We start from the raw sequence: 24,775 nt of genomic DNA on the forward strand, positions 1-24,775 counted from the left end.
AGGAACTCGATCTTATAAATATCATCCCATTGGTAATTGTCTCATACCAATAACTTTCTCCACGATCACAAATGCCCTGGGTGACCCTCAATAGAAAACAGCCATGGTGGAAGAGATGTCCACCCTTGAAAAATGAAATACTTGGGAATAAGCCACTCTTCCACCGAGTAAATATATCGTTGGGTGCAAATGGGTGTTTACCATTAAATAGAAGGCCAATACATCGATAGACAAATATAAAGCACAACTAGTTGCCAAAGGCTTCACCTAAAAGTATGGAAAAGATTACAGTGAAACTTTTCCTCTGGTAGCAAATTTAAACTTTGTTAGCATCCTATTGTCTATCGTTGTGAATCATTATTGGCCATTGCATCAGTTGGATGTCAAAAATGCATATCTACATGGAGATTTTCATGAAAAAATATATATGACATTTCCCCCCTTTTCAGCCTAAGGGGGAGACTAGCAAAGTCTGTCATCTTCGAAAAATATTTTACAGACTCAAACAAACGCCTTCGGTTTGGTTTGAGAAGCTAGGCAATACAATTTTCAAAAACGGATTTAGAAGAGTGTTTTATATCATTTTGTGTTTGTAAAACATACAAATGGCAATATGACAATTATTGTTGCACGTGTTGATGATATTATTCTAATTGGCACAAGCACAACTAAAATAGGTAATGTTAAGAAATTATTGGCCTTGTCATTTGAAATTAAGGATTTAGGGCCACTAATGTACTTGGAGTTAAACTAGCGCTTAAAACATGGAATCTTTTTATCCCAATGTAAGTATGTGCTAGATCATCTTTTCGAAGCTCTTTTACATGGCGTTTGTCCCCTTGACATACCTATTGAAGTAAATCATAAGTTGCATGAGAGACAATAACACAAATTTAATAATATGGGTATGAATCGACGATTAGTGGGTCGCCTAATTTATCTCGGCTTTACTTGTCCGGACATCTCTTATGCTATTGGAACTGTATGCCAGTTTATGCAACGACCTTGTCACCGTCATCTTGAAGCAGTTTATTGAATCCTTTGTTGCTTAAAAGTTGCACCTGGTTGTGATCTTCTCTATTCAAATTATGGTCATTTAAATATTAGCAGTTTTTCTATTAACTAGGCTGCCTCCTCCTAAGATCAACAATCTACTACAAGGTATTGCAAGTTTGTATGAGAAAATTTAGTTACTTAGAAAAGAAGCAATCCGTTGTTGCTCGTTCCTCTGCCAAAGTCGAATATCGCGAAATGGCTCATGCAACTCGTAAATTATTGTGAGCGAAAGCCGTCCTCCAAGATACGGGATTCACAACATCCTCCTCAATTACACTATATTGTGATATTCAAGCAGCCATTCATATTGCATCCAACCCATTTCCACAAACACACAAAGCAAGTTGAAGTCAACAACCACTTCATTTAAAAAATAATAATAAATAAATAAAATAGCTGCCAAGATCTTACATACACCCTTTGTTCGTTCAGAAGATCAGTTACCAAATGTCTTCACCAAAGCCACATCAACAACACACCTCAAGACCACAAGTATTGAGCTCGGCATGAATGATATCCATACGTCAGCCCGAGGGGGTGTCAGTGTAAAATTCGTGTGCGCCTGCGATATATACTGGTTCACGTGTACCTTCGGTGTACCATGTATAAGGATTAGGCTTAGATTACCTAAATGGAGTTAACTTTTTCTCTTTTAGTCTCCCACTGTAATTATATACCGATTCACGTGTACCTACAGTGTACCAAGGATTAGGCTTATATTTCCTAATTGGAGTTATCTTCTATCTCTTTTAGTCTCCCACTATAATTAGCCTTCTCTCCTTGTAAAGGTTCTCTTCTATAAAGTAATTAAGTTACAGATTTCAATATCTAATTCTAATAAGCCTCCATTATGCAACGACCTAGGCTGAAACGGGTGGCAACATCATAAAACCTATCTTCTCCTATGACATATAAAAAGTGTGGGGAGGTTCCAATTTGGAAGCAAAGCTTTGCCGCCAATAGACAGCCCAAGGGCTCTAGGGGTATAAGAACAAAGGGGCCGCACGAAACAAACAAGAAAGACATAATGAAATGTGCGTTAAAATTCAGTACTAGTTGTTTTATCAATAACGAAAAAATCCATTTGATAGAAAAAGGAGGTAAAAATTTTCCACCAAGGCAATGGCTAAGCAGAACACCTCATGCATACACCCTCAGAGTACCATACTTTTGGAGCTCTGATCTACATTGTCTCTGTGCTCCTTCAGTGTACCATACTTGTGCAAGATTTGTGCTTGTCCTATAATATTCTATAATATCTTAAAATAAGGCGTACATTGTTTATTTAATTGAGCTCTCTTCTTGAGAGAAATCAATCAAGGAAATGCAATTCTCTAAATAAATTTCTCTGTTCAAAACTTCTTCCTACTATTTCTTTCTTCCATTCTTTCTTTTTTATCTTTATTTTATAGGGTATCGGTTTGATTTAAATCTAACTAATGGAATCAGAGCAGTGGTTCTTCTTTTCTTCCTTCTGATTGGGCGCCCAGTGTAGCTGTTGATCTGCTGCGAGGCCCACTTCAGACAATCAAGGGGTGGATCTATTGCTGGTTTTTGTTTATAGAGGCAATCATTCCAAACTTCTGGTATTTTACCAGAATTTTTTCATGGAAAGGTCAGTTTTACACTTTTGTTCACTGTTTCACAGAAGTTTCTCAGTTTTAACCTGAATCGTCGGTCTGTGCAAAACAATCGTATCTGATTTTTTTGGGTTCCTTGCCTTTTTTTATATGGAGAACACATCTGTGGAGACTGATTGGTGATGGGATTCTATTCAGTATCATTTTTGGCCCATTCGCCTCTTGGTGACTGCACATGCCTGGACTGTTTTATTTTAGTTTCTTTGGATATTCCTTTCAGAATATTTTTATAGTGGTTCTCCTCGAAGAGCCATTTCAATCTCTGGGATTCTCATTGAATACTTTAATGTTATGTCTTTTGGGTTCCAACTAAAATCTGGTTATTTATTTCTGTCGCTGATTAAATGGCCACATCTTCATTAGAGAGATTACACATCTTCATTAGAGAGATTACATCGAGAACCTCAGAAAGACAGTCTGAAATGCAAAACTCCGAAAATCCAATCCTTCAACAGAATCACTTTGTTGATGAATGCTGGAATTACACAACAAACCTGATATAGGACCGATGCATGAACCAACTAACATGTGAGATCAAGTAGCAGAACTAAGACAATTTAAAAAAAAAAAAAAAAAAAACACACACAAACATTGCCATAATCATCACGAATACAATGAAAACCAAAAGAACACCATGCATAATCCTAGCCTAAGTTCCCAACATCGCCACACAAGAACATTAAATAAAAGGAAACTAAGATCTAGTGGATATAGGGACATCCAATTAGCATAGGGTATAGTTTATTTCAAAGTAGAAGGCCTAATACATCCTGAGATAAAATTGGGGTTTTAGGAAATTGGAAAATTCTAGGAAAGTTAGGGATTTCTTGATTTAGGGTTAGGGTTTTGGTAGGGAGGAAAGGGGGTTTTGATTTAAGGGTTAAAGGAAGCCAAAAAGGACAAGGTGTGGCCGTATAGCCAACCCGGAAGGTTCACACGTGTAGCCGTACGGTCAGACGTGTAGAGTGGGATGGATGGGCTAGGTCTCTTAAGGTTTGGGATTGTACATGGGTGAAGGAAAGATGGGTTTAGTAGAAGATGAACTCTTAGGATGGGAGAATCGAGGAATTTGAAGAAAATACTTTGGAGGGGAAAAGAGATGATGATGTGGGGATACATGGAGACCTCGCACCTCCGTTGATGAAGATTAGCCTCACACCAATCTCCCTTCCAAATCACATGGAGGTATCTTTAAATCTCATGAAGATGGAAGTAGAAGAAAGCAAGAGCTTTTTCTCTTTCTTTTTTTTAATCACAAAATCCAATGAGGGAGAGGGTCACACGCCCAACCTCTTTTATAACTCCAAAAAAGTTCAAATTTTACAATAAATACCATGTTTTGTGAATTTTGACAAAAAAATCCGTAGTCTAAATAAAATCAATTAAAAACACTCATAATGGTGTCCAAACATAACATAAACAAAACTAAATCCTATAAGCTAATAAAATCTTTAAAAAAAACTAGTATGGACGATCCACGATCAATGGCCATGGGGTCACTCCACAAAGCAGCCCATGTGATCTAACGGCCCGATCATCACATCCCTCCAATCCAACGGTCTGGATCACTCCACAAAGCAGCCCATGTGCATCTTCCCAACGTGGGGTCTTCTAGATGCTCGCACATGCACATGGGGTCTTCAACACAATCACGGGTACTCGCCTAGCCACAGGGAAATCAATGTGGCTCGCCTCCTCCTCTGATATGTACGCAACGGTGTATGTGAAGTGATGTCTTCATCAAAACCCCTCTCTATTCCTAAGCGCAGTGCACATAATGTTTCAATGAAATCAAGTGACAATATGTTTGCTACTAGCAATAGCAATTCTTCTGGTGAATTCATTCAGGTCACTCGTGCAGCGCTAAATAGGAATCAACGCATGAGAAAATGGCTAATCAATAATCACCGTCAGAGTAATCTTATTTCCAGTTCCTCATCTAGCCCAGCCTCTGTGCAATCTCATAATTCACCTTCTATTCTTCATGCCGCTTCCATCAATAGCCCTTGGGTAATCCGTAATCGACTCAGGAGCCATTAATCACATTTCAAGTATGTTAAAATCTTTTTCTTCCATGCTCATGCACCTCTTGGCAATGTTAAGGTCATGGATGGCACCTTTACCAACATTGGCAGAAAAGTAGTCATCCCTATTTCTTCTAACTTGCCATTGTCCTCAATTCTCTTTGTTACTAATCTCCTATCTATCGGTCACCTTAAAATTTTGTTAAATTGTTCCATGACCCTTTTTTCCCACTCATTATGTTTTAAAACTCAATGACAAGGGTGATCGGTGGTTATCATGAGGATCATGGATTGTATATTCTCGATTCTAATAGCAATCTCCCTACTAGTTTCTTCAATTCTAGTCAGGATAATTATTGTATGTGGCATTGTCAATTTGGACATGCATCCAATATGTTTTGAAACAATTGTTACCTTTGTCTTTCAAGAACATCTTAAAGATTTCAGACCGATCAGCCTAACAGGGGGTCCCTACAAAATTGTGGTCAAGATCCTCGCTTTTTTTTTACAGGAAATGTTTTCTGTATCTACAAATATCGGACCAATATATCCCACGATATATTGTGTATCCCACCTGTGTGATACAAAACGTACGTGTAGTGTTGATATATCCCACTTGTTCGATCCAGTAAGCATTTTCGATTTTCGATACTTTTTTGTTGTAAATCACATTAAATCATTGTCAAATGGTTATAAATCCATGATTCTTCACGTTTTACATGAAAAATTATAGATTTTGAGATTTGGGAGAGATAGGCTAAGTCACGAAAAATTGGAAAACATCAAAATTTTCCAATTTCTCGCAAATCGATTACGATCTGTGTCCAAACACAAAATCAAAAATGTATGTAACTTGATATAGTGATTCTTAGTAATTTAGGGATTTTTCATGCGCGCACGCACACGTGTTAAAAAATATTCAAAATTCCACTTCGATCAATGGTCAATTGACCAGCATTTCAGAGGATTCAAGAGTGGCTTGATGAATCATAATCACATACACTTTTATTTTAGGATTTGGAGGAAAATGGACCGATATGCGGAAAATTGGGGAAAATTCAAAATTTTCCCAAATATTCTCAAATTGGAGAGGACGAGTACCAGCATTATGTTAGAGAATATCTTCACCGGTGTCATTCTACTATTGACTCGGGCATAGTATTGCTAGTTAGTGGACCAGCAGTACTATGCCCAGCCCCGTTAAGATGGAGATGATGATTTTGAGCCACCGCACAGCTCTGTGGGTCTGGGCCACAACACACATTATTCACAAGTAATTTCTAGCTTTTTACTTCTTTTGCTTTTAAATGCGAGACTTGTTTTTCAATATATGTCTTCTTACATTTACAAATTATATGAATTGACTTTGAATATACTTGCATCAGTTTAGGCAGACAGTGTATAGATTAAGACCCCATACAAAGGAAACCTATTAAGTACACTTGTTTTTTGTGATATTTTGATTTCTAAGTGTGTATTGATGTCTTTTTTTACAATCTTGAAGTATCTTTGAAAAAATCAACTAATTTCCCAATGTTTCCCCATATTTCCCAACAACAGCAATACATTACGTGATAAAACCGATATATCCCATGCGATAACCGATATGTATCTATATCCCAAGGGTGCGCTACATTACACGATAACGGTACGGAAAACATTAGTTGCGGGTAGATAAATATTGGACAGCGCACTTATCACCCATGAATGCATGGATGTCAAAAATAGCGAGAGGAGAAGCTAAATTGTTTACAAGTTGGACATCGAGAAGGCCTATAATTATGTGGACTAGAAATATTTAGTTTATATGCTTGATAGATTAGGTTGTGGTCGGAAGTAGAGGGGGTGGATCAGGTCTTGTGTGCAATATACCTCCTCTATCCTAGTTAATGGGTCGCTAAAAGGATACCTTAAAGTGTCTAGGGGCCTCAGGTAGGGGAAGCTCCAAGTATGATGCTACAGAATGGGGAGGATAAGGGGTTTACTCAGCGGGTATAAAGCTTCAAATGACATGTTCCATATTAGCCATCTTTAGCATGCTAATAACACGCTTTTATTTTGTGATGCAAACACAGTTTCGGTGGACAACCTCCCGAAAATCATTGTCTATTTTCAAGTTGTTTCGGGTATGAAGATTACAAATTTGAAATGTTGGGAGTTCATGTTTGTGGTGAAGACTTCCGTCGCCTCACGTGTATTTTCAAGTGCAAGACGGTATCTTTTCCTTCGGCGCATTTAGGTTTGCCTCTTTGCATTGGGAAGCCAACTAAGCACCTTTGGGATAAGATGATGGAAAGGATTGGGAGGAAATTAGCAATTGGAAATATAAGTACTTATCCTTAGGAGACCGGTTGACTCTTATTAAGGTGTTCTTCTCCAATATGACCGTGTATTTTATGTCTCTCTTCAAATGTCCCAAATCAGTGTTAGATAGAATTAAAAAGTTGAGAAGAAAAAAAATTTCTGGAAAGGATGATAGGAAGTTTCATCTCCTTAAATGGGGAGAGGTTTGCAAGCTGACTGAGGTGGGTGCTACCAATCTTAAAAGTTTGGGTGATATGAACCTAGCCCTCCTTGGGAAGTGAATTTGGTGATTTGGCACCGAAGCAAGAAGGCTTTGGAGGGACTTATTGCTAGCAAGTATGGCACACAAGTGGGTGAGTGGTTCATGAAGAGGTCCTATCTTTATAAAGCTTCAAGCATTTAGAAGGCAATAGTAGCGACAGATGATTTTGGTCCGTAGGGGGATTGATTTTTCTCTTGGAAACGGGCATGAAATTCGGTTTTGGTTGGACAATTGGTGTGGTGACAGTGCGCTTCAAGATCTCTTACCTAAAGCAGCTCACCTTGCTCCCAATTCTTTCATCTCTATTGGCAGGTTGTTATTCTATTTGCGGACATCCGAGCACCAGTCAGAGTATACTAGAGGAGGAGAGCTCCTGCTTCTTTATGGCTAGGTGATGCATATATGGGGCCTCATGAGCCCAATTTGAGTGCCTACCCCGTTGAAGACCCCACATGCATGATTATGCATCTCTGAAGGCCCCACACTGGAAAGATGCATGTGGTCTACTTAAACCATTTCGACCGTTGGATCATCATCATTAGATATCTTGATCATGGGGCACGAAAGAGTATAGTTTATTTAGTTGTTTATATGTTTATTATTTTTTGTTTAGCTTATATTTTTGTTGAGTTTAGGGAGTTAGGAACAAATTTTATTTTATAGAACGTCATTATGTTAAACTTTTTAGCTAAGAACGTCTTCTTGGATAAAGTCTTTCCTAAAACTATATAAAGGTTAGGCGTCCTGATGCAGGACAATTAACCACTTACTCTAAAAGCTCGAACTGTTAGAGTATGGCGAATTAATCCCTTTATCTCATAGCCCAGGCCCCACATCTCATGGGTTAGGACCTTGGCCGAACCCCCCTCGTGGGCCCCAAATCACATGGGTTGCCCACCCCGAGTGTATCCCCGCATCCCACAGGCTACCCCACTCGAGTCCGGAGTGAAATGCGCATTAATCACCCCCAGTGAGGAGCCTCGAACACAAGACTCCCCCGTGGGTCCCAAATCACATGGGTCACCCACCACGAGTGTGTCCCCACATCCCACGGGCTACCCCACTCGAACCCGATGTGAAAATACCCCTGCATTACGTCCCCACCCTAGCATTATTACATATGAAATAAAAAAAAAAATAATAATAATAATAATAAATCTTTCCATTTGCTTTGTGATGAAGTAAAATCTCCTGTGATTGGAGCAATTTGGTGTGATGCCATGGAGTCATTCCAAGTAATGTTGTTAAATCACATATGCGATCATGTGCGATCGCATATGCCTATGCGCATATGCGACCGCATTTTATTTTTTTTTTATTTTTAAATTAAAATAAAAATCAAAAAATGGGAGAAATATAAAAAATATATATATAAGAAAATAGGAGGAACTTTCCTAAGTTAATAGATATCTAATTTTACATATTTAAAATACATTTAAGAGAAATAAAATCAATTAAACAATGAATTAAGTATACATCAAGTCATCAACGTTCAAGAATTAGGATTATTGGGTATGTGAGAGAGAAATGTTGATTGTAGAATGAGTGCTTGAATTTTGAAAGTTGAATCTTCCTTGAGAGTGCTTGAAGCTTGAATCTTAATCTTCCAAGAGAGAGGGAAACTTCTCTTCTTAAATGAATAAACGATCTTCTTGCTTTGATCTTGTAGAGAAGTAGGAACTAGGAACTTGGATGTTGGAAGTTGGAACTTGGTAGGAAGCAGGATAGGAACTATGTGAGAGAGAGAGAGAGAGAGAGAGAGAGAGAGAGAGATCAATTGCAATTGGAAGTAAGAATGTAAGAGAAAGAGAGTAAGAATGTTGCGAATGGAGGAAGTTTGGATGCATTTTTATAGGCAAAAGTCCTTTTTTTTGCAAAATTTTTTGCAAAAAAAAAAAAAAAAATTTGTGGATGCCAATATGCAATTGCATATGTTATATGTGATGGCATACATCGCATGTGCGATTGCATATTCTCGCATTTTTGGCATATGTGAGAATTCGCATATGCGAATATGTAGTCACATTTAACAACATTGATTCCAAGCAATCCTTCTCTTTCATTCTCTTTCATCAAAAGATATTTGTTCTCTTTTCTCTTTCTTTATAATTTTCTTCTCTTCTTTCCGCATCAACAAACAATCTCCGCATCTATCTTTGTTCTTCTTTCTCCCAACCCATAAACCCGTAACCTAACCCATCCCAACTCCCATCCAACACACCTCACCTGACCATACAACAATATGGCCATACTAGGCTATACCCACATGTCTGTACAACCGTGCGAACAGACTTGTAGGGCTGTCGTACGGTCAGCCTCCCCTTTCCTTTTCATCCTTTGCTTAATCTATTCAAACCCTAATCCCTAAAATCCCAAACATAGTTTCCCAAAAACCCTATATCCTTAAAACCCTAACCCCAAATCCCTAAAACCTCAAACCTTTATTACTAAATCCAAAATCCCCAAATCCCCAAACATTATATTCCCCAAATCTGAAAATCTGAACCTATTTTCCAATTCCTTAAACCTCTAAATCAGCCCTAGCCTATCAACCCTAACAAAAACAAGTACTTCCTTTGAATGATGATTAGTACCTATGCTAGATGGAAGTCCTACCTTCCACAGGTCCTATTTAATCATGTTTTATAAGATTTAACTGACATGTTGGGATTTAGTCTTGAATCTGAGCATAGTTAAATACTTGAAATTCATTAAGCTTGTCAATGATTAGCATTATTTTGTGTTTTAAATTGTTCTAGTTAATCCGTTGATTATCTCATTGCATCATTCTAGGCTAGGCCATCCATCCTACACCATCATTGGGTTATTGGATCGCCTTATCTTCATCTCCATAAGTGGATTCGATGATTTGGTCGATGCATTGCTCAGGGAAGTTCTCTGCCCAATCGCTTCCCAATATCTGCCTAATGCGTATTGAAAATGGGAAGACGATCGATCACCTTTTTTGTTCATTGCCCTTTTGTTCGTAAAGTTAGGGAGCATTTTATGGGTTTGTTACACATCGATTGGGTGATGCCAAAGACAGTGGAAGGCCTTATGTAGGCTTCACATGTGGGAGTAGGAAAAGGCTGAAAAAGCTAAGTGGAGGCTAATCATCATGACCGTGTTTTAGGCAATTTGGGGAGCTTGGAATGGGCATTGCTTTCGGAATGAGAGCATGGGTATGGATGAGATTATTAGGAAAATTAAGAGTCTTGTTTCGGGTTGGTCATCTTTGTAAATGCAACCATAGTTGCAAATCTTTTTCTCTTGTTGATTGTTGAGTTCAGGTTGTACACTTTTCATGCTTTGTTGCGAGTTTCTTAATAAATTTGTTGTTATCTCTCGAAAAAAAAAAAGTGGGCGAGTTTATTTGCAAAATTTGTGTAACTCTTGAAACAACATCATAGTGCTTTTTCACTGCAAGAAAATAAGAGGCGCGAAACTTCATTTTCATTAATACATTATGATGTTAGGACTGCACTTTTTTATGCATATCCCTGCTCTCATTACTTCATTTCTTTTATGATGATGCTTCTTGAATGACTTGGATATTTATTATGAGGCAAAGAAGTCAAGTTTCCCATCATTTATTATGATGTTAGGACCGCACTTTTTTAACACCTGTGACCCAAGTCAATTTGTGAGGTTTTTTAAATCCACCTGACTTGTGAGATACACCCGAAATACGTGTAGGATCATCATTAGGACCTTCATACATACTAACCATTGATGAACTAGCAGATTAACCAACCAAAGTTGGCCTTAATCATGATGTATTGAATAGAGACAAAAGCCTCTGTAACGGTCAGACAATAGTAAGAAGTAATCAAAAAACCAATAGCTACTTGTACTAAAAAGAAGTAATGCATCCATTCAGACGAATACATTTCTCAAGAATTTCAAATGTACATTGAGAGCATGAAACGAACCTCAAACTTTATGTGCGCATATTACTTGGAAAAATGGAGTGGAAGGAAAAATTGACATTTCCTTGAGGTCAGAAGAGCTCTACTTGAAGAAATGCAAGTATCAAAGATTGATTAGTCTGATGCCATTTTTACTACCTGGTACTTGATAAAATCACTTGCCAAGTAGAGTTTTGAATAATCAGAGTCCTAGTAACATACTTCAAAACCACCACTCTGTTTCCACCATTCCACTAAAAAAAAATTGTTGCCTTTATTTTGTCCATAACTTCAATTCAGAAACAAAATAAATTGTCCCATACCTCTGTCAAAGGCAGGTTCGTGGGTTACTCCCCTACTTACTCAAAAGGGATACCTCCCCTACTCAGAAGGGATACACGAGCATAGATCCTAAAACAGGAAAAGGATGTGTGACAACAGTGTGACGTTTTTTGAACAAATTCCCAAATATTCTGGAAAAAAAACAAAAAAAACAAAAATAGTTACCATACATCCAGAGGAATCCCCTAGTCTCATTCTTGCTGTCCCATCTCATGTTCCCAACTCGGACATTCTTACCATGAAACTTTCTTTCAATCTGTTAAGACGAGGAGATACTTGTTTATGAATTGAAGAAGAAGAGATAGGAACCACAACCCTCTATGCACCATCACCAGGAAGCTTCTGATTTCTCAGGTACTAAAAAGATAACTAACCTTCGTTCTGATCTTGATCTCCCTTCGCCTTAAGAAAAGGAACTAGTACTTTACATTCCATTAACAAATTTGTTTCCTTCCATAGCTTATCCTTGTCACACAGGTCGTTCCTTTCTGCTCTTGATTTTGCCCCAATTCCAAAACATGTTGATATTGCTCTTGTGAACCCAAATTGGATATTACCCATGTAAGATGAAAGTTTAATAGATGGGAAGCTTCCTATTGGTTGCAAATAGGCCTTCATTCTTAAGCATCATCCTGATGAAAGCATCACTTGCTACAAGGCTCAACTGGTCGCAAAGGGATACAATAAAATTTACGGGATCAACTATCTGGAAACATTTACTCCGTTGCTAAACTTAACTCCATCAAAGTTCCTATCTCTCTTGTAACAAATTTGAATTGGCCATTATATCAACTCATCCTGAAGAATGCATTTCTGCATGACATCTCCTTCAAGAAGTTTATATGACGACTACTTGCTTTACTCTGACTTGGGGAGAAGCACCTCGTCTTACATCTTTAAAAAGCTATACCCAGGAAGGGTTATTTAGAAGCCTTAACCCATAACCCCGGCAAATCCTTCTCTACTAATATTGGTAGGTGGAATCTGGCTTCCCAAGTAAAAAAACAAGCCGCCAGAGGATATGAGCAGATGGACATGACCATCCACTCTGCAAATCCAGCGATTTCTTGATCCCTGGCTATTCTAAGTCATCCAAATTTGTCTTCTTTAATCAAGCCCTATCTTATTACCTTGGGGTTGAAACAAGAATTCAGGCTGGAAAGTTGCCAATTGTCCCAAGTGCATCCTCTTCCAGAGGATTTGGTTCATCCCACACATACACGCCATGGACATCCTGCTTTTCTATGTTATATAGACCTGTATGTAAGTCACTATTGAGAATCAGGATCTTATATTTAACGTGAATATTCCACCAATTAGTGTTCTTTTAGTTCAAAATGATCAATATATAGAATCAGAACAAGTGTTTGCTGAGATTCATGTTGCAACATCCACTATCAAAACAAAAAACAAAGATAGTAATGATATCATCTCTCAGGAATTAATGAAAAGGGACTTCAAAATGGACTAAAACAATCGCTGAGAGCCTTTATTAACAAGTTTAGCACTGCGAACCTCAGTTTCAGGTTTACTTGGTTGGTGCAGCACTGATTATTCGATGTTTGTCAAGCAACGCAGTGACATGGTAATGATTCAATACTTTGCATAGATGATATCATCTCTCAGGAATTAATGAAATCACAATCAAGGAGCTAAAGAACCATTTTTCTGAATGCTATGACATCACCAATCTTAGTCTGCTAGAATACTTTCTCAACATAGAAGTAGCTCTCTCTCAAAAATGGGAATTGTTCTTTCCTAATGAAAATATGCTCTTTATCTTCTTCAAGTTATAGGAAATCTTGACTGCAAACCCATCGGCACTCTTGACTTCAACTGTAAAATTCAGTTGGAGGATGGTGATCTTCTTCCTGGCCCTCAAGTTATCCAAAGGACTGTTGGAAAATTGATTTATATCACAATCACTCATCTAGATATAGCTCGTGTGATTGGGGTTCACATCGATTTTTCCAAACAGATACTTCGTTACATAAAAGGATCACCAAGACGAGGGATTCTCTAGTCACATTATGGTCATTTGCGAGTTACAGATTTCTCAGATATATAGATTAGGCAGGAAATCCTGATTACAGTATCTTAACCTTTGGAAGTTGTACGTCTGTTGGCAAGAGTCTTGTCTCATGGAAGAGTAAAAAACAAGTCGTCGTTGCTAGATCTAGCACCGAGGCTGAATAGCGAGTGATGGCTCAATTTGCTTGTGAACTACTATGGTTAAAAGTAAGTTGCTGACAAAATTAGGATTTCCGGTTCAGGAACCTATGGAAACAAGGTATGACAATCAAGTTGTCATCCATATATCCTCCAACCTCATTTTCCATGAATAGACCAAATATATTGAGGTCGAATGTCACTTCAACAAAGAGAAGATTGTTTCTAAGGAGTCATCGCTCCATTTTCCTGATCTGAAGAGCAACTAGCTGATATGTTTACTAAATCTCTCCCTAAATCCCTATGCTCTAGCTTGAGGGTAGGGTTGAAGGAGTACACCTTATGCTTACACACTAGAGTACCATACATTTCAGAGCTCTCATCTACAATGTCTCTGTGCTTCTTCATTGTACCATACTAACAAATGATTTGTGCTTATCTTGTAATATTCTAATATCTAGATGTACATTGTCTACTTAAGTTACTCTCTTCTTGAGAGAAATCAATCAAGGAAATACAACTCTCTTTATGCAAGACTTCTTTTACAATCTCTTTCTTTCACTATTAGTTAGGTTTACATCTAAATACAGAAATATTAAAATTCAGCACTCCTAAAAATGCTAAAATTCAGTACTCCTAAAAATGTTCCTTAAGGCACTTTGCTCCACTGCCCTCTCCAATCCAACTTGTGCTCAAGTTTGGAGAAATTTAGCTCTCCCTTAGGTGGAGGCATTTGTTGCACTGATGAAAAAGAAAAACAATGACAACACAAGATCGATGGAATTTATAAAATAAAATAATAATAAACAAAAAAAAATTTACCGATAGTTAGAAAAGAACATAACATTGTTTGAGTTAAAACCAATCAGCAGTAGTCTAAATCAACAATCATCAAATAATGTATAATCATCTCAAGAAATACTAGTTTTATGGATGTTACAATGAACATCACTCACTCTTTTAGAAAACTCAGAGAACCCCGGTACTGTAGAAGAACAAGAAAAGCAAAACGAAAATGATTTTTAATTTTCTATCTTTGGGCCATGGTGCCTACTAAAGATGGGAAGGAGTCATTATGAATAATTCCATTGACACGAAGAGGTGGACAAACTTGTGAGAATCTGTCTTGGCAAAAGAAATTTAAATGACAAAAAAAAAAAAAAAAAAAAAATCAGAAGGTCGAAGGGAAAATGTATAGACCTCACTTAAAAGTGTCCAACATGTTGAGTCAATGAGTTCCAACTCTCCTCAGGTGACCAACATGGCAAAACCAAAACATAAAGTGTCCAGATAGCAGCACTTAATATAACATAAATGTATCCATAGGGTATCATCAATTTGCAGCAACTGAAACATAAGATAAACGTTCACAGCATTTCGTTTGACAGCTTTTGCCCTTGGCTAGCAGGCAAATGCTATTTAAACAGGCAGGTTCATTTGTCTTTTTGCAAGTTGCTTTTTAAGCATTGATTATTTTCAGAATTGCTTCAGAATTTTGTGCCAAAAATACCTATATTAAATCAGACTCCCGCTTCTTTCATCACTTCTTTAAAGGAAATTAATAAACATGCAGGGAAGAATTGATGCAATGAACATAAATGCACCACCAAAAATATGAAAGAAACCGACAAAAGAAGGGGAAAAAATGGCATGAGTTGATTCTTTTATATTACGCCTGTAATGAAGAATATGAAAGGAAACCCCAGAGATTCGAGGGAGCCACATATGGGGGTTCCCTTGGCACCTACAGAGTAGAGGCAAGCTTGAGTGCAATAAATGAACAAGAAATCCTTTACTCGACAAACAAATACCTAGTTGGATGATTAGAGATGTCAGAGAAACATCACTCATGTGCACAACAGAGCAATCAGAAAACATCCACATTTGTTCGAGGATAAGATAAATTGCCCTATTTGAGGAGTGGTATACACCATTATCCTACTTTCATATTCAATTGCTTTGCTTTACACAATTAAGTACAACAACTTATCCACCATACATGTTGAGGAATCTAAGTCAATTTCAGAGCGTGACTCCCCAGGGATCAGCACGTTTACAACTCTGAAAATATGGATGTCTTGGGGGGTTGGCTCAGAACAGTGACCACCGAAACCTAGTTGGCGTAATTGCCAACACGGTTTTGGGCAAACTTCGGTCCTGGGCCACACACGGGATATAATCATGCCAATCAAGCCGTCCAAATCATAGGCCCCTTGTGGATGAAAGGACCAAAAATAACACTAATCAAATCATATTAACTGTTTGATTTTCACCCACTGACTGCTGAACCACCAAACATTTCGTCTTAACCCCACTTGATGTCAACCAATTGAACAGAATTATCAAACCAATTTAATTTCTAGGTAATGGACGCAAATTCGGTGCATTTCCCTGATGTGGCAGGATTTGATTGGGCACTGTGCTGCTGTCAAAGATGGGCCTATGGTCAGGTACATACTCGACCGAACAACTTTCAAACATGCTTTGCATGGTCCCATCACTGACAGCGGCACATGGCCCAATCAAATCCCGCCACGTCACGCACCGAATCCGCGTCCCTGGGTAATACTCCATCCACACCAGGGCTGACAACCTTGAATGGCACAGATCAGCAGCCATGTGTGCCACCTGCAATATGGAGGGTGACTCCACAAAAATAGAAAGTTGTGGCACATGCACAGTTGAGTCCAATCCTGAAATGCATTTCAGGAGCAATGGTGCACTGAATAGAAAAATATTTCATAAACATTTGAGTCTCATCACAATAGATCAGCTACACTGCAAGCATCATACTATACCTGCAGGTCAGAGATATTGAAATCGCCCAAAGAAGAATCGATAGATCCACCAATATGCCCAGCATCCAACTTCCCTTCCTAAAAGCATCAAAGTGGTTAAGCATTCTGCCTATAGGCAAGGAAATTGGGTAAGAGTAAATGGCACTAAACCAAGCCAATGTAGAGAAAAAATACCTCGTATTCTGACTCTGGAATTCTTATGATAGGTGATTCATTGCCCTTGTCCAGTATATGGGGATGAATGATCTGGGAAGGGATGTAACCCGCATGCAAACCACTGGTTTCAGTTCCCAAAGCACCTGATGACTCTGCTGGGCCTTCCTCACTGAAAACAATTTGCGATTCTACCTGGCCCATTGCAACTCCCTCATTATCAAAAGGGGAAAAACCATAGGTTTGTGCGACGCCCTCTTCAACTTTCGTAAGTGGAGAAGTAAAAACAATATGGTCCTGATCCATAAGAGAAACATCTTTCCGGACGAATTCGTTTGGTGCTAAATTTCGAAAGAATGACCAGCGCTTAGGTTCATGGTTCTGCATATTCAAGCTCAAGCCAGTTTCATCTGTGAGGAGGGGGCTTATACCTGTGGAATCACCCGCAACTCTAGCCTTGTTAAATAGATCAGAAAGCAAATCAGGAGGGAACCGATCATTGATATCAATCAGAATATCCCCTCGCTCTGGTGCAGAATCACAAGCAGAAGATTCGTCTCGAGAAACAGCTTGAGCGGAGCTCCCTGCCCAAGTAAAAGGTGGCGCCTGCCCCATTGCATTTTCGTTGTCGATACCCATGGTACCCATCTCTACCCAGTGTAGCTCCGGCAGACTGGAAGAAGGATCTTCCTGTAGCTTAATGGCAGTTCCTGGGCCTGCAGAAGGGCGTTCCAATCCAGCTACCTCCGCTTCATCGACAGAAGGTTCTTTAAGATGGCCTTTGACCTTGCGCATTTCACCAACATTTGAGTCTTCTTCCAGACCACGAACATTATGATTGAGCACAGATTCATTCCCACCTAAGAAGGGTTCAGGTTGATTAATTGCATGAGCCAACTCTTTATATTTTTCAAATTGCATCAACCCCTCTTCAAGGGTGGGAGGATTTGTATGTGATGGTTTAGCAGATAATACATGTTGCTCAGCCTGGGAAACAGGGTTTCCCTCATGCAGAGGATCAACAGATTCTGTAATAGGTTCCTGTGGCACTCGAACAGGACGTGAGTGAGGTATCAGATACCGAGAACCCAAGGAATCGTCATCCGATTTCGATGACCGATTCAGCAAATCCGGCTGCTCCCGATGAATCCTCTCAGAATGAAAGACCCGCTGAGGGAGCATAGGTGGTTCGAAATCACTAAAATCAGTCAGGTCGCCCTCAGAGTTGGCAAAAGCAGGAGCAAAAGCGCCACCAGATGCATTGTAATGGTCTCCATCATTAGCCTCAAGAGTTCTGCTTGTATTTACAACATCAGCTACAGTTGACCCAGCGAAAGATACTTCAGCAGAAAAGTAGCTCTGGACGGAACCATCATCTTGCAGCTTATGAGAAAGAATATCATTTTCTAAGGAATGAACTTGCTCAATTGCATTCTTTTGCTGGAACGGACCATCACTTTTTAGCTTCGCCTCTTTCACTGGCACTTCAGAATCCAGAACTCTGAATCCACCTTGTAGCCCATCAGTCTGACCTCCTTGTTGCAGAGATAGTAGCTCAGGGACAGGCGCAGGGACTGAATTTTCTCCAAATGGTGAATAATTAGAGTTGTAGCTATATTGTGGTGGCATAGATGAGGGAATGGAAGTCCTGCAGTCCATAGCATTGAAGCTGTCGACAGGGTGGGCAGCTGAGAACGGATGGTGATCACTCTCCACATGATGCGTAATCCGGTCTTGATAAGATGGTGCACGAGCCCCATAATCATTCAATGGGCTTGGCTGCAATGGCACAGAAGATGGTGTTGTGGAAGGATGTCCTGAAGTAGTCATCAAATGTGCACCAGTCCCAACTGCCTCCATTTCAATTCCACTCATCTTCCTATCACCTCCAACATTAAGATTGAATAACTGATCCAAATCGTTTGCCGATGTACTTGCTAAACCATGTACACTAGTGTTCTTTCTCTGTCCAACATCCATCCCATTTACAGCAACGACATACTGCGTTTCAGAATCCCCCTCCATGCTGCCTAGTCCCAAATGAGCATCTTCCATCTCAGCCACGGAAAACAGAAACATCCTGAGCTTTTGTGATCCCTCGCCGCCTTCCAACGTACTACACTCCTCAATCATATTCTGCAGATCTTCATCACAGGACACCGATACCAATGCATCAAGTTCCTCCCCAGGAAGCTGATATTTGATCATATGAGCTTGGTTGTAAATTGCTGACATTTTCTGCACAAGTTCCTGCCAGGAGATGTCCTTGCTTATCCGGATAATTCGTGTATCACCTCCTACATACCTGAGCTTTCCATCACTTGGGCGAGGTAGAATACGACCACCAAAGCTGCAGAGGAACTTCATCTTTGTTGACAAATTATCGGAAGCCATAGAGGAGAGATACCCATGAGCAGCCCCTCGACTACTTCCATCACCCAACAAAGCACGTGGTGCTGATTGTACAGAATCATAGTAAACCTTGTTTTCAGTTTCATAATTGCCCTTCTTCTCAAGCTCCTTGACCCGTCCTTTTTCTCCAGTGGGAAGCATTGATACATCCGACCCACTCTCAGATCCCATATGGCTAATGCCCAGAATTCCCTTCAGTTCCATATAACTAGTGGCAGTGCCCTGATCTCCAACGGTGTTTGGGACAAAGGGTTTCCTTGGATTAGCCCGATCGCGCATAAATTCCAGGGCAAACTCCTCGCCTGTCTGAATAGAGAAATTCAGTACAGGTCTAACCCCACTAGTGGCATTGAACTCCGGAGGTCTCGCATTTGTATAGACAGAACTAGATGGATCTGGCATAAACCTCTGACTTGCAGGGGCGTGTCCCTCACTTCTAGTTCCCATGGAGTCGTATCGGAACTGTTCATATTGTTTTGATTGCTCCCTCGGCCCTTCATCTGATTTTCTCTCCATTTATTTAGATTTGAATGGGGATAATCCCCAAAGTGAGAATACCATTGGGATCATATGAATTCCGTATCCAACCAGGCCACTCTAATGAGTAATTCATCACCATATTTGATTCCAAATGCCATTTATGGCCTTTCTGATTACAAAGAGAACTCAAATTATCGAACGGGGTTTTGAAACAGGAAATGAGCTCTTGCGGATTTCCTATTTCAATGACCCTGATCAAGCTCTCTGCTTAAATTGGTTCAATCTCACAGCAAGTTCTTATATAACACAATTGTCATCAAGCAAGTGTAAATTACTCCAAGAAGCAAAAACCTTTGAAGTGGAGTATACCGCCCTACACAAGAAAAAACAACACATGGGCTTCATGTGAATTTGAAATGTTGGATAATCTTCACCAATGATGAAAACCAGTCATTAATGATAAGCCAAAAAAGAAGTCCTCAAATCATAGTTCTTGGTCTGAAATGAGAAACCATTTTCACGCATAATGCTTCATCCCAACATGAAAACATGATGAGACCATCAGGAATGGAAGGCATATTGCTAACCAACAATCACTATCTATACGTGCAGCTGAGAAAGTACACGAGAGAGAAAGCAGCATTTGAATTTCTTTCAGAGTAGGCACTAGGCAGATTAGGTTGAGTTTTGGACAAGAAATCAAAAGAAGAAATTTCCTACACCCTTATTCATTTCTGTTGCTCCATCAATGGCAATATCAAAAATCATTTTGATTTTGGCCAACTTTCTCGATGTTCCTTATTATAATTTTCTTATCTGAAATCATTCATGAAAATATTTGTTCGCAGCTGCAAGTTTGAAAACATTTATTATATGTTCAGCATTACCTTCTTGCCATACAATGAAGATATTGTGCCTTTGGCAAAAGGAAAGAGTTTGTCCCTCATCTTAAACATCTCAAATAACTAAGTTATTGATATTTAAAATGCCAAAGGAAAGAAACGAAGCCAATGCTTTTTATACTGTTGACCTCACCTTCCAAAACCCCACTAAATAATCTAAGTCGAGACTTGTTCTCTAGATCATTATTAGTTAGGCAAGTACTATCATGTAAGACTTTGGATGCAATGCAAATCTACAGATAGTTGCTTCAAGAGTCAAATCGGACAAATAAATATTATGAACATGCACTTCAATATTTTGACAGAAGTTGACCACGTCAACTGATTTCAACCAAAAACACTGACCCCTAGACTAGTATTAAGATTAAACATGCTATGGCCTATGTTACCTAAGTATGTGTATCAGGTATGAGTACTTAGGAAAGTAAGTATCAAATACGAAAGATTCTCCAAACATGAATTACTAATACTGGGTAGAGGAATGATTGGTTACAGTTCATAAGTAAGATCATGTTAAAATATTTCACAAGAACATCACAAGTCAACCTTGTAGCCCAGCGAGTACAGTTCATGCTTTTCTTAATATGGGGTGGGGCAAGGATTGGTTGCCTTTACAGCTCATAAGTAAGATTGTGTTAACATATGTCACCAACAACACAAGTCAAACTTGTAGCCACTGAGTATAGTAAATGCTTTTCTTAATCAGCTACAAAAATCTCATTAAAGATATAAAAGAACACTATCCAAAGTCATGGTAAATTCCAAGTCTTTATTGCATCAAGTATGGTATTAAAAAATGGTTATGTTAACGGTGGGACCCGTCATGTGCTTATGGGGTTGTAATGCATGTTCTTAAAAAAATTGGCTCATAACAAGCATGTAACGGCCGTAATGGCTATTACAGGCCCATAACCGACCGATGCAGGGCTGATACATTTTCTTCCCTTAACAAAATAATAATAATAATAAAATTGACTGCTACAGGGGCGAAACAACCATAAGGCCGGCAATTACGGCCACCATTACTGTTACTGAACACCTTGGTATCAAGTACAACAATGATTCCATGATAGATCCTCTAAATCACACAGGATATGGGTATAGCATATTTGTTACAGCTCAAAATTACATTAATGTTAAATATCGACAACATCACACATTGTAGTATAGCGCAATTCATATGACTCACTCTAACCCAAAAGAAGTAGCACCAGAACATGCGTAAAAGTGGCGTTCCAGTGTGTGAGGGGGATTCCTTATCTCCTAACCACATCCAAGTAAAGTATTTGAATTGCGTAATCCAAATTTTTGGGGATCAGAGCATCCTACATTAACCCGTTCGACTATTCTTACCATCTGCTATCAGGCACTCTCTTCTAAACATCATTGTGCACTACCTCAGACTTCTAGTAGAAGTGTACCACAAAAGCAACCAACCATAGTCAATGCATGTAACATATTACACTCAAATATGATGGGAGTAGGGCCATCAACAGACCAGGCCTGTTTCGATTTTGGCCTGGAATTTTGGGGCAAGCCATCAGAAGCCATACTGCCCCCTTAACAGAGCATTTTGCACAAGCACCACCAGCATTAACACGATACACATGGCACACTCTGGGGTGATCAGGACCATAGATCTTCTAGTGGGGCTCCATGTAGATGGACTAGAGCCAAAAAAGAACACTGTAATTGGATGATACTTGGCTGCCAAATGTGAAAATTTGACCCATCAAAAAACGAACCATCCTTCATATTTCAGCTTAATTTTATTTCTAACAAGACATTTGCAGACTGCCGATGCCACAACTAAAAATAATCAGATTGGCATAATTTTTCAGACACAATTCATCTAACCGGCAGCCGACTAAATCTATGGTCCCAATCACCCAGTACACAAGCCATTTGCAGACCGCCGATGCCACAACTAAAAATAGTCAGATCAGAATAATTTTTCAGACACAATTCATCTAAGCGGAAGCCCACTAAATCATCACCCAGGATACAAGCCATTTGCAGACTGCCAATGCGACAACTAAAAATAGTCAGATCGGCATAATTTTTCACACAAAATTCATCTAAGTGGCAACCTACTAAATCAACGGTCCTGATCACCCAGTACACGAGCCATTTCTACAGTCAAGAATTAAAATAGAGGAGCAAGATGCTCGCTCATGTTGACAACCTAGACATCCAATACGAGCAATAATTCAGGGATCCTAACCGCACAGCAGACAGAGGCTACCAATCATACGCCATCGCACTAACAGACCATACAAAAGACAGACAGTACACCCGAGCGCAAGATAGCCAGCACCACATCTACCATGCAAAACCCTAATTCCTCAAATCGATCAGGAAATAAAACCCTAACTCAAATCAGCTATCAATATGATAAACATCCAGATTAAAATATACAAATTTACAGTTTTCAGTAATCCAACGGCTGTAATTCGATCTAGCGATTGCTAATTGATGAAATCCGAACGAGAAGTAAAGAGATTTCATCTGTACCTGAAAGAGAATAAAGGAATCGAAGCTTGAATTCTCTGCTCTTTCTTTAGTTCTTTTTAGGGTTTTGAAGGAATTTTCTCTTCTATGAAAGCTCAGAAGAAGGAGAAGAGATTTTTGTTTTCTTTCGGAAATTTCGACTTCTTTTGAATATCTTCGCCAGATTTCGAAAATATTCCGACAAAACAAGCGACGCTCGCTCTCTCTAGACTAGATTTACTAAGTAGATTCTCTCGCGTGGCATAGATATAAGACTGCGCCTGACACGTGTAGTATTAAAATACGTATATAAGATCAGATCCGTTAATCAGTTTTATATCATCGATTTCGTTCTTTTATGGGATAATAGAAATAAATAGATGGACAGATAGGAAAATCATCAACCGTCTACAATCAAAAGGTAGAGATTTGATAAACCTATGTACGTGTAGAAACAAATGCCGTTCATACTAGAGATCGAGATTTGCATTAGTTGTTTAGATCTCCTGATGGGCCACAGTGCATAAAAACAAATGGATGGCTTGAAACTTTCTTCTAACCATCCGTTCGTACTGTACATGTTTCCCACCGAGGAATGACCAGAACTGGTTTCAAAGCACTTCAAAGAATACACGTCGCCTACCAAACTTGTGCGCCAGCGTGATCATCATGCGCTTTTCCGGATGAACGGCATGGATATCGCATACCCATTCCACGTTGACGCATGCACCGCTAAAGGACGCGGATTGGCTACTAACAGGTTTGAGTAGCCAGAATGCTACTGAAGTGACGTCGCCAAGTTATGTGGCCCCGCCTGATGTATGTTTTGTATCCACGCCGTCCATCTACCTGGAGAGATCGTTTTAGGGTAAGATCCAAGGAATGAGTCACATCTAAAGCTCCAGTGGACCCCACCACAGAAAACAGTGGGGAGAGTGACGCGGCCTTTAGAAACTTTTAAAGGTTACAAAATTTTTCCATCGAACTGATATTTGTGTTTTTCCTTCTTTAGGGCGTCTTTGATTTTCAATGGCTGTGTAAATATCCCCGGAATGAGTAGTTATTACTATTTTACCATTTAAAAATCGTTTGAAAATTCACTAAACCTTTTTTCTAGGAAATCAGTTTAAAAGAGTTATTTTAAATTTTTAGACCCCATGGTGATGTATATGGTAAATCCATTCTGTCCAATCCTTTTAACACAATATTTTTATGGCATAAGCTGAAAAATGAGGTAAATTGAACACTCAAATGGCCCACACCAAAAGAAACAGTGGGCCTGAGAGGTTTTTAATGGTAAGTATTTGATTTCCTTTTTCTAGTGGTGTGGTCCACTTGAGCTGTTGATATGCTTGGTTTTTTGGCTTATGTGATAAATTCATCAGCCGTAATAGATTAATGGTGTGAAAAAACGACATGCATCATAGTGGGACCCACAAATATGTCGTGGCGTTCTCAATTTTCATATAAAAAATAAATGTTGTCAATCCAAGGTAGGAAAAGGTGAGGTAAATAGAGGGGAAATAATTATTACATATTTTAATAGTACTTTCTTGCGAATTGAAAAATCAAACAAACCCTTAATGTCTTTGTTAACTTTTGAACAGATTGGATTTCGAAAAAACATCATGGTGGGCCTTAGGAAAGTTTCAATGACGGGCATCAATCTTCCCGTTATTTTCTATGGTGGGGTCCACTAAAGCTTTGGATTTGCCTCATTCTTTGGCTTATACATTAAAAAGATATTTTCTAAGTGAATGGACATTGTGGATACAACACATACATCATAGTGGGGTCCACGGAACTTAGTGACGTCACTTCAGTAGCGAGTGTCG

At 39.1% G+C, this 24,775-nt stretch overlaps 1 protein-coding gene across 1 annotated transcript in view; it reads right to left on the reverse strand.

Annotated features, from left to right (window-relative positions):
* LOC131221044 (uncharacterized) overlaps positions 1–23,125 on the reverse strand; it is a 39,437-nt gene extending 16,312 nt beyond the window's left edge. Inside the window, exons 1-3 of the mRNA XM_058216131.1 lie at positions 22,965–23,125; positions 16,678–19,921; positions 16,504–16,581 (exon numbers count right to left, since the gene is read on the reverse strand). Coding sequence (XP_058072114.1) covers positions 16,504–16,581; positions 16,678–19,584 — 2,985 coding nt within the window. The 5' untranslated portion in view covers positions 19,585–19,921; positions 22,965–23,125. The remainder of the gene's footprint in view (positions 1–16,503; positions 16,582–16,677; positions 19,922–22,964) is intronic.
* Between the last annotated feature and the right edge of the window lie 1,650 nt (positions 23,126–24,775).

The sequence above is a fragment of the Magnolia sinica genome, chromosome 12, assembly GCF_029962835.1.
Source record: "Magnolia sinica isolate HGM2019 chromosome 12, MsV1, whole genome shotgun sequence".
NCBI lineage: Eukaryota > Viridiplantae > Streptophyta > Magnoliopsida > Magnoliales > Magnoliaceae > Magnolia > Magnolia sinica.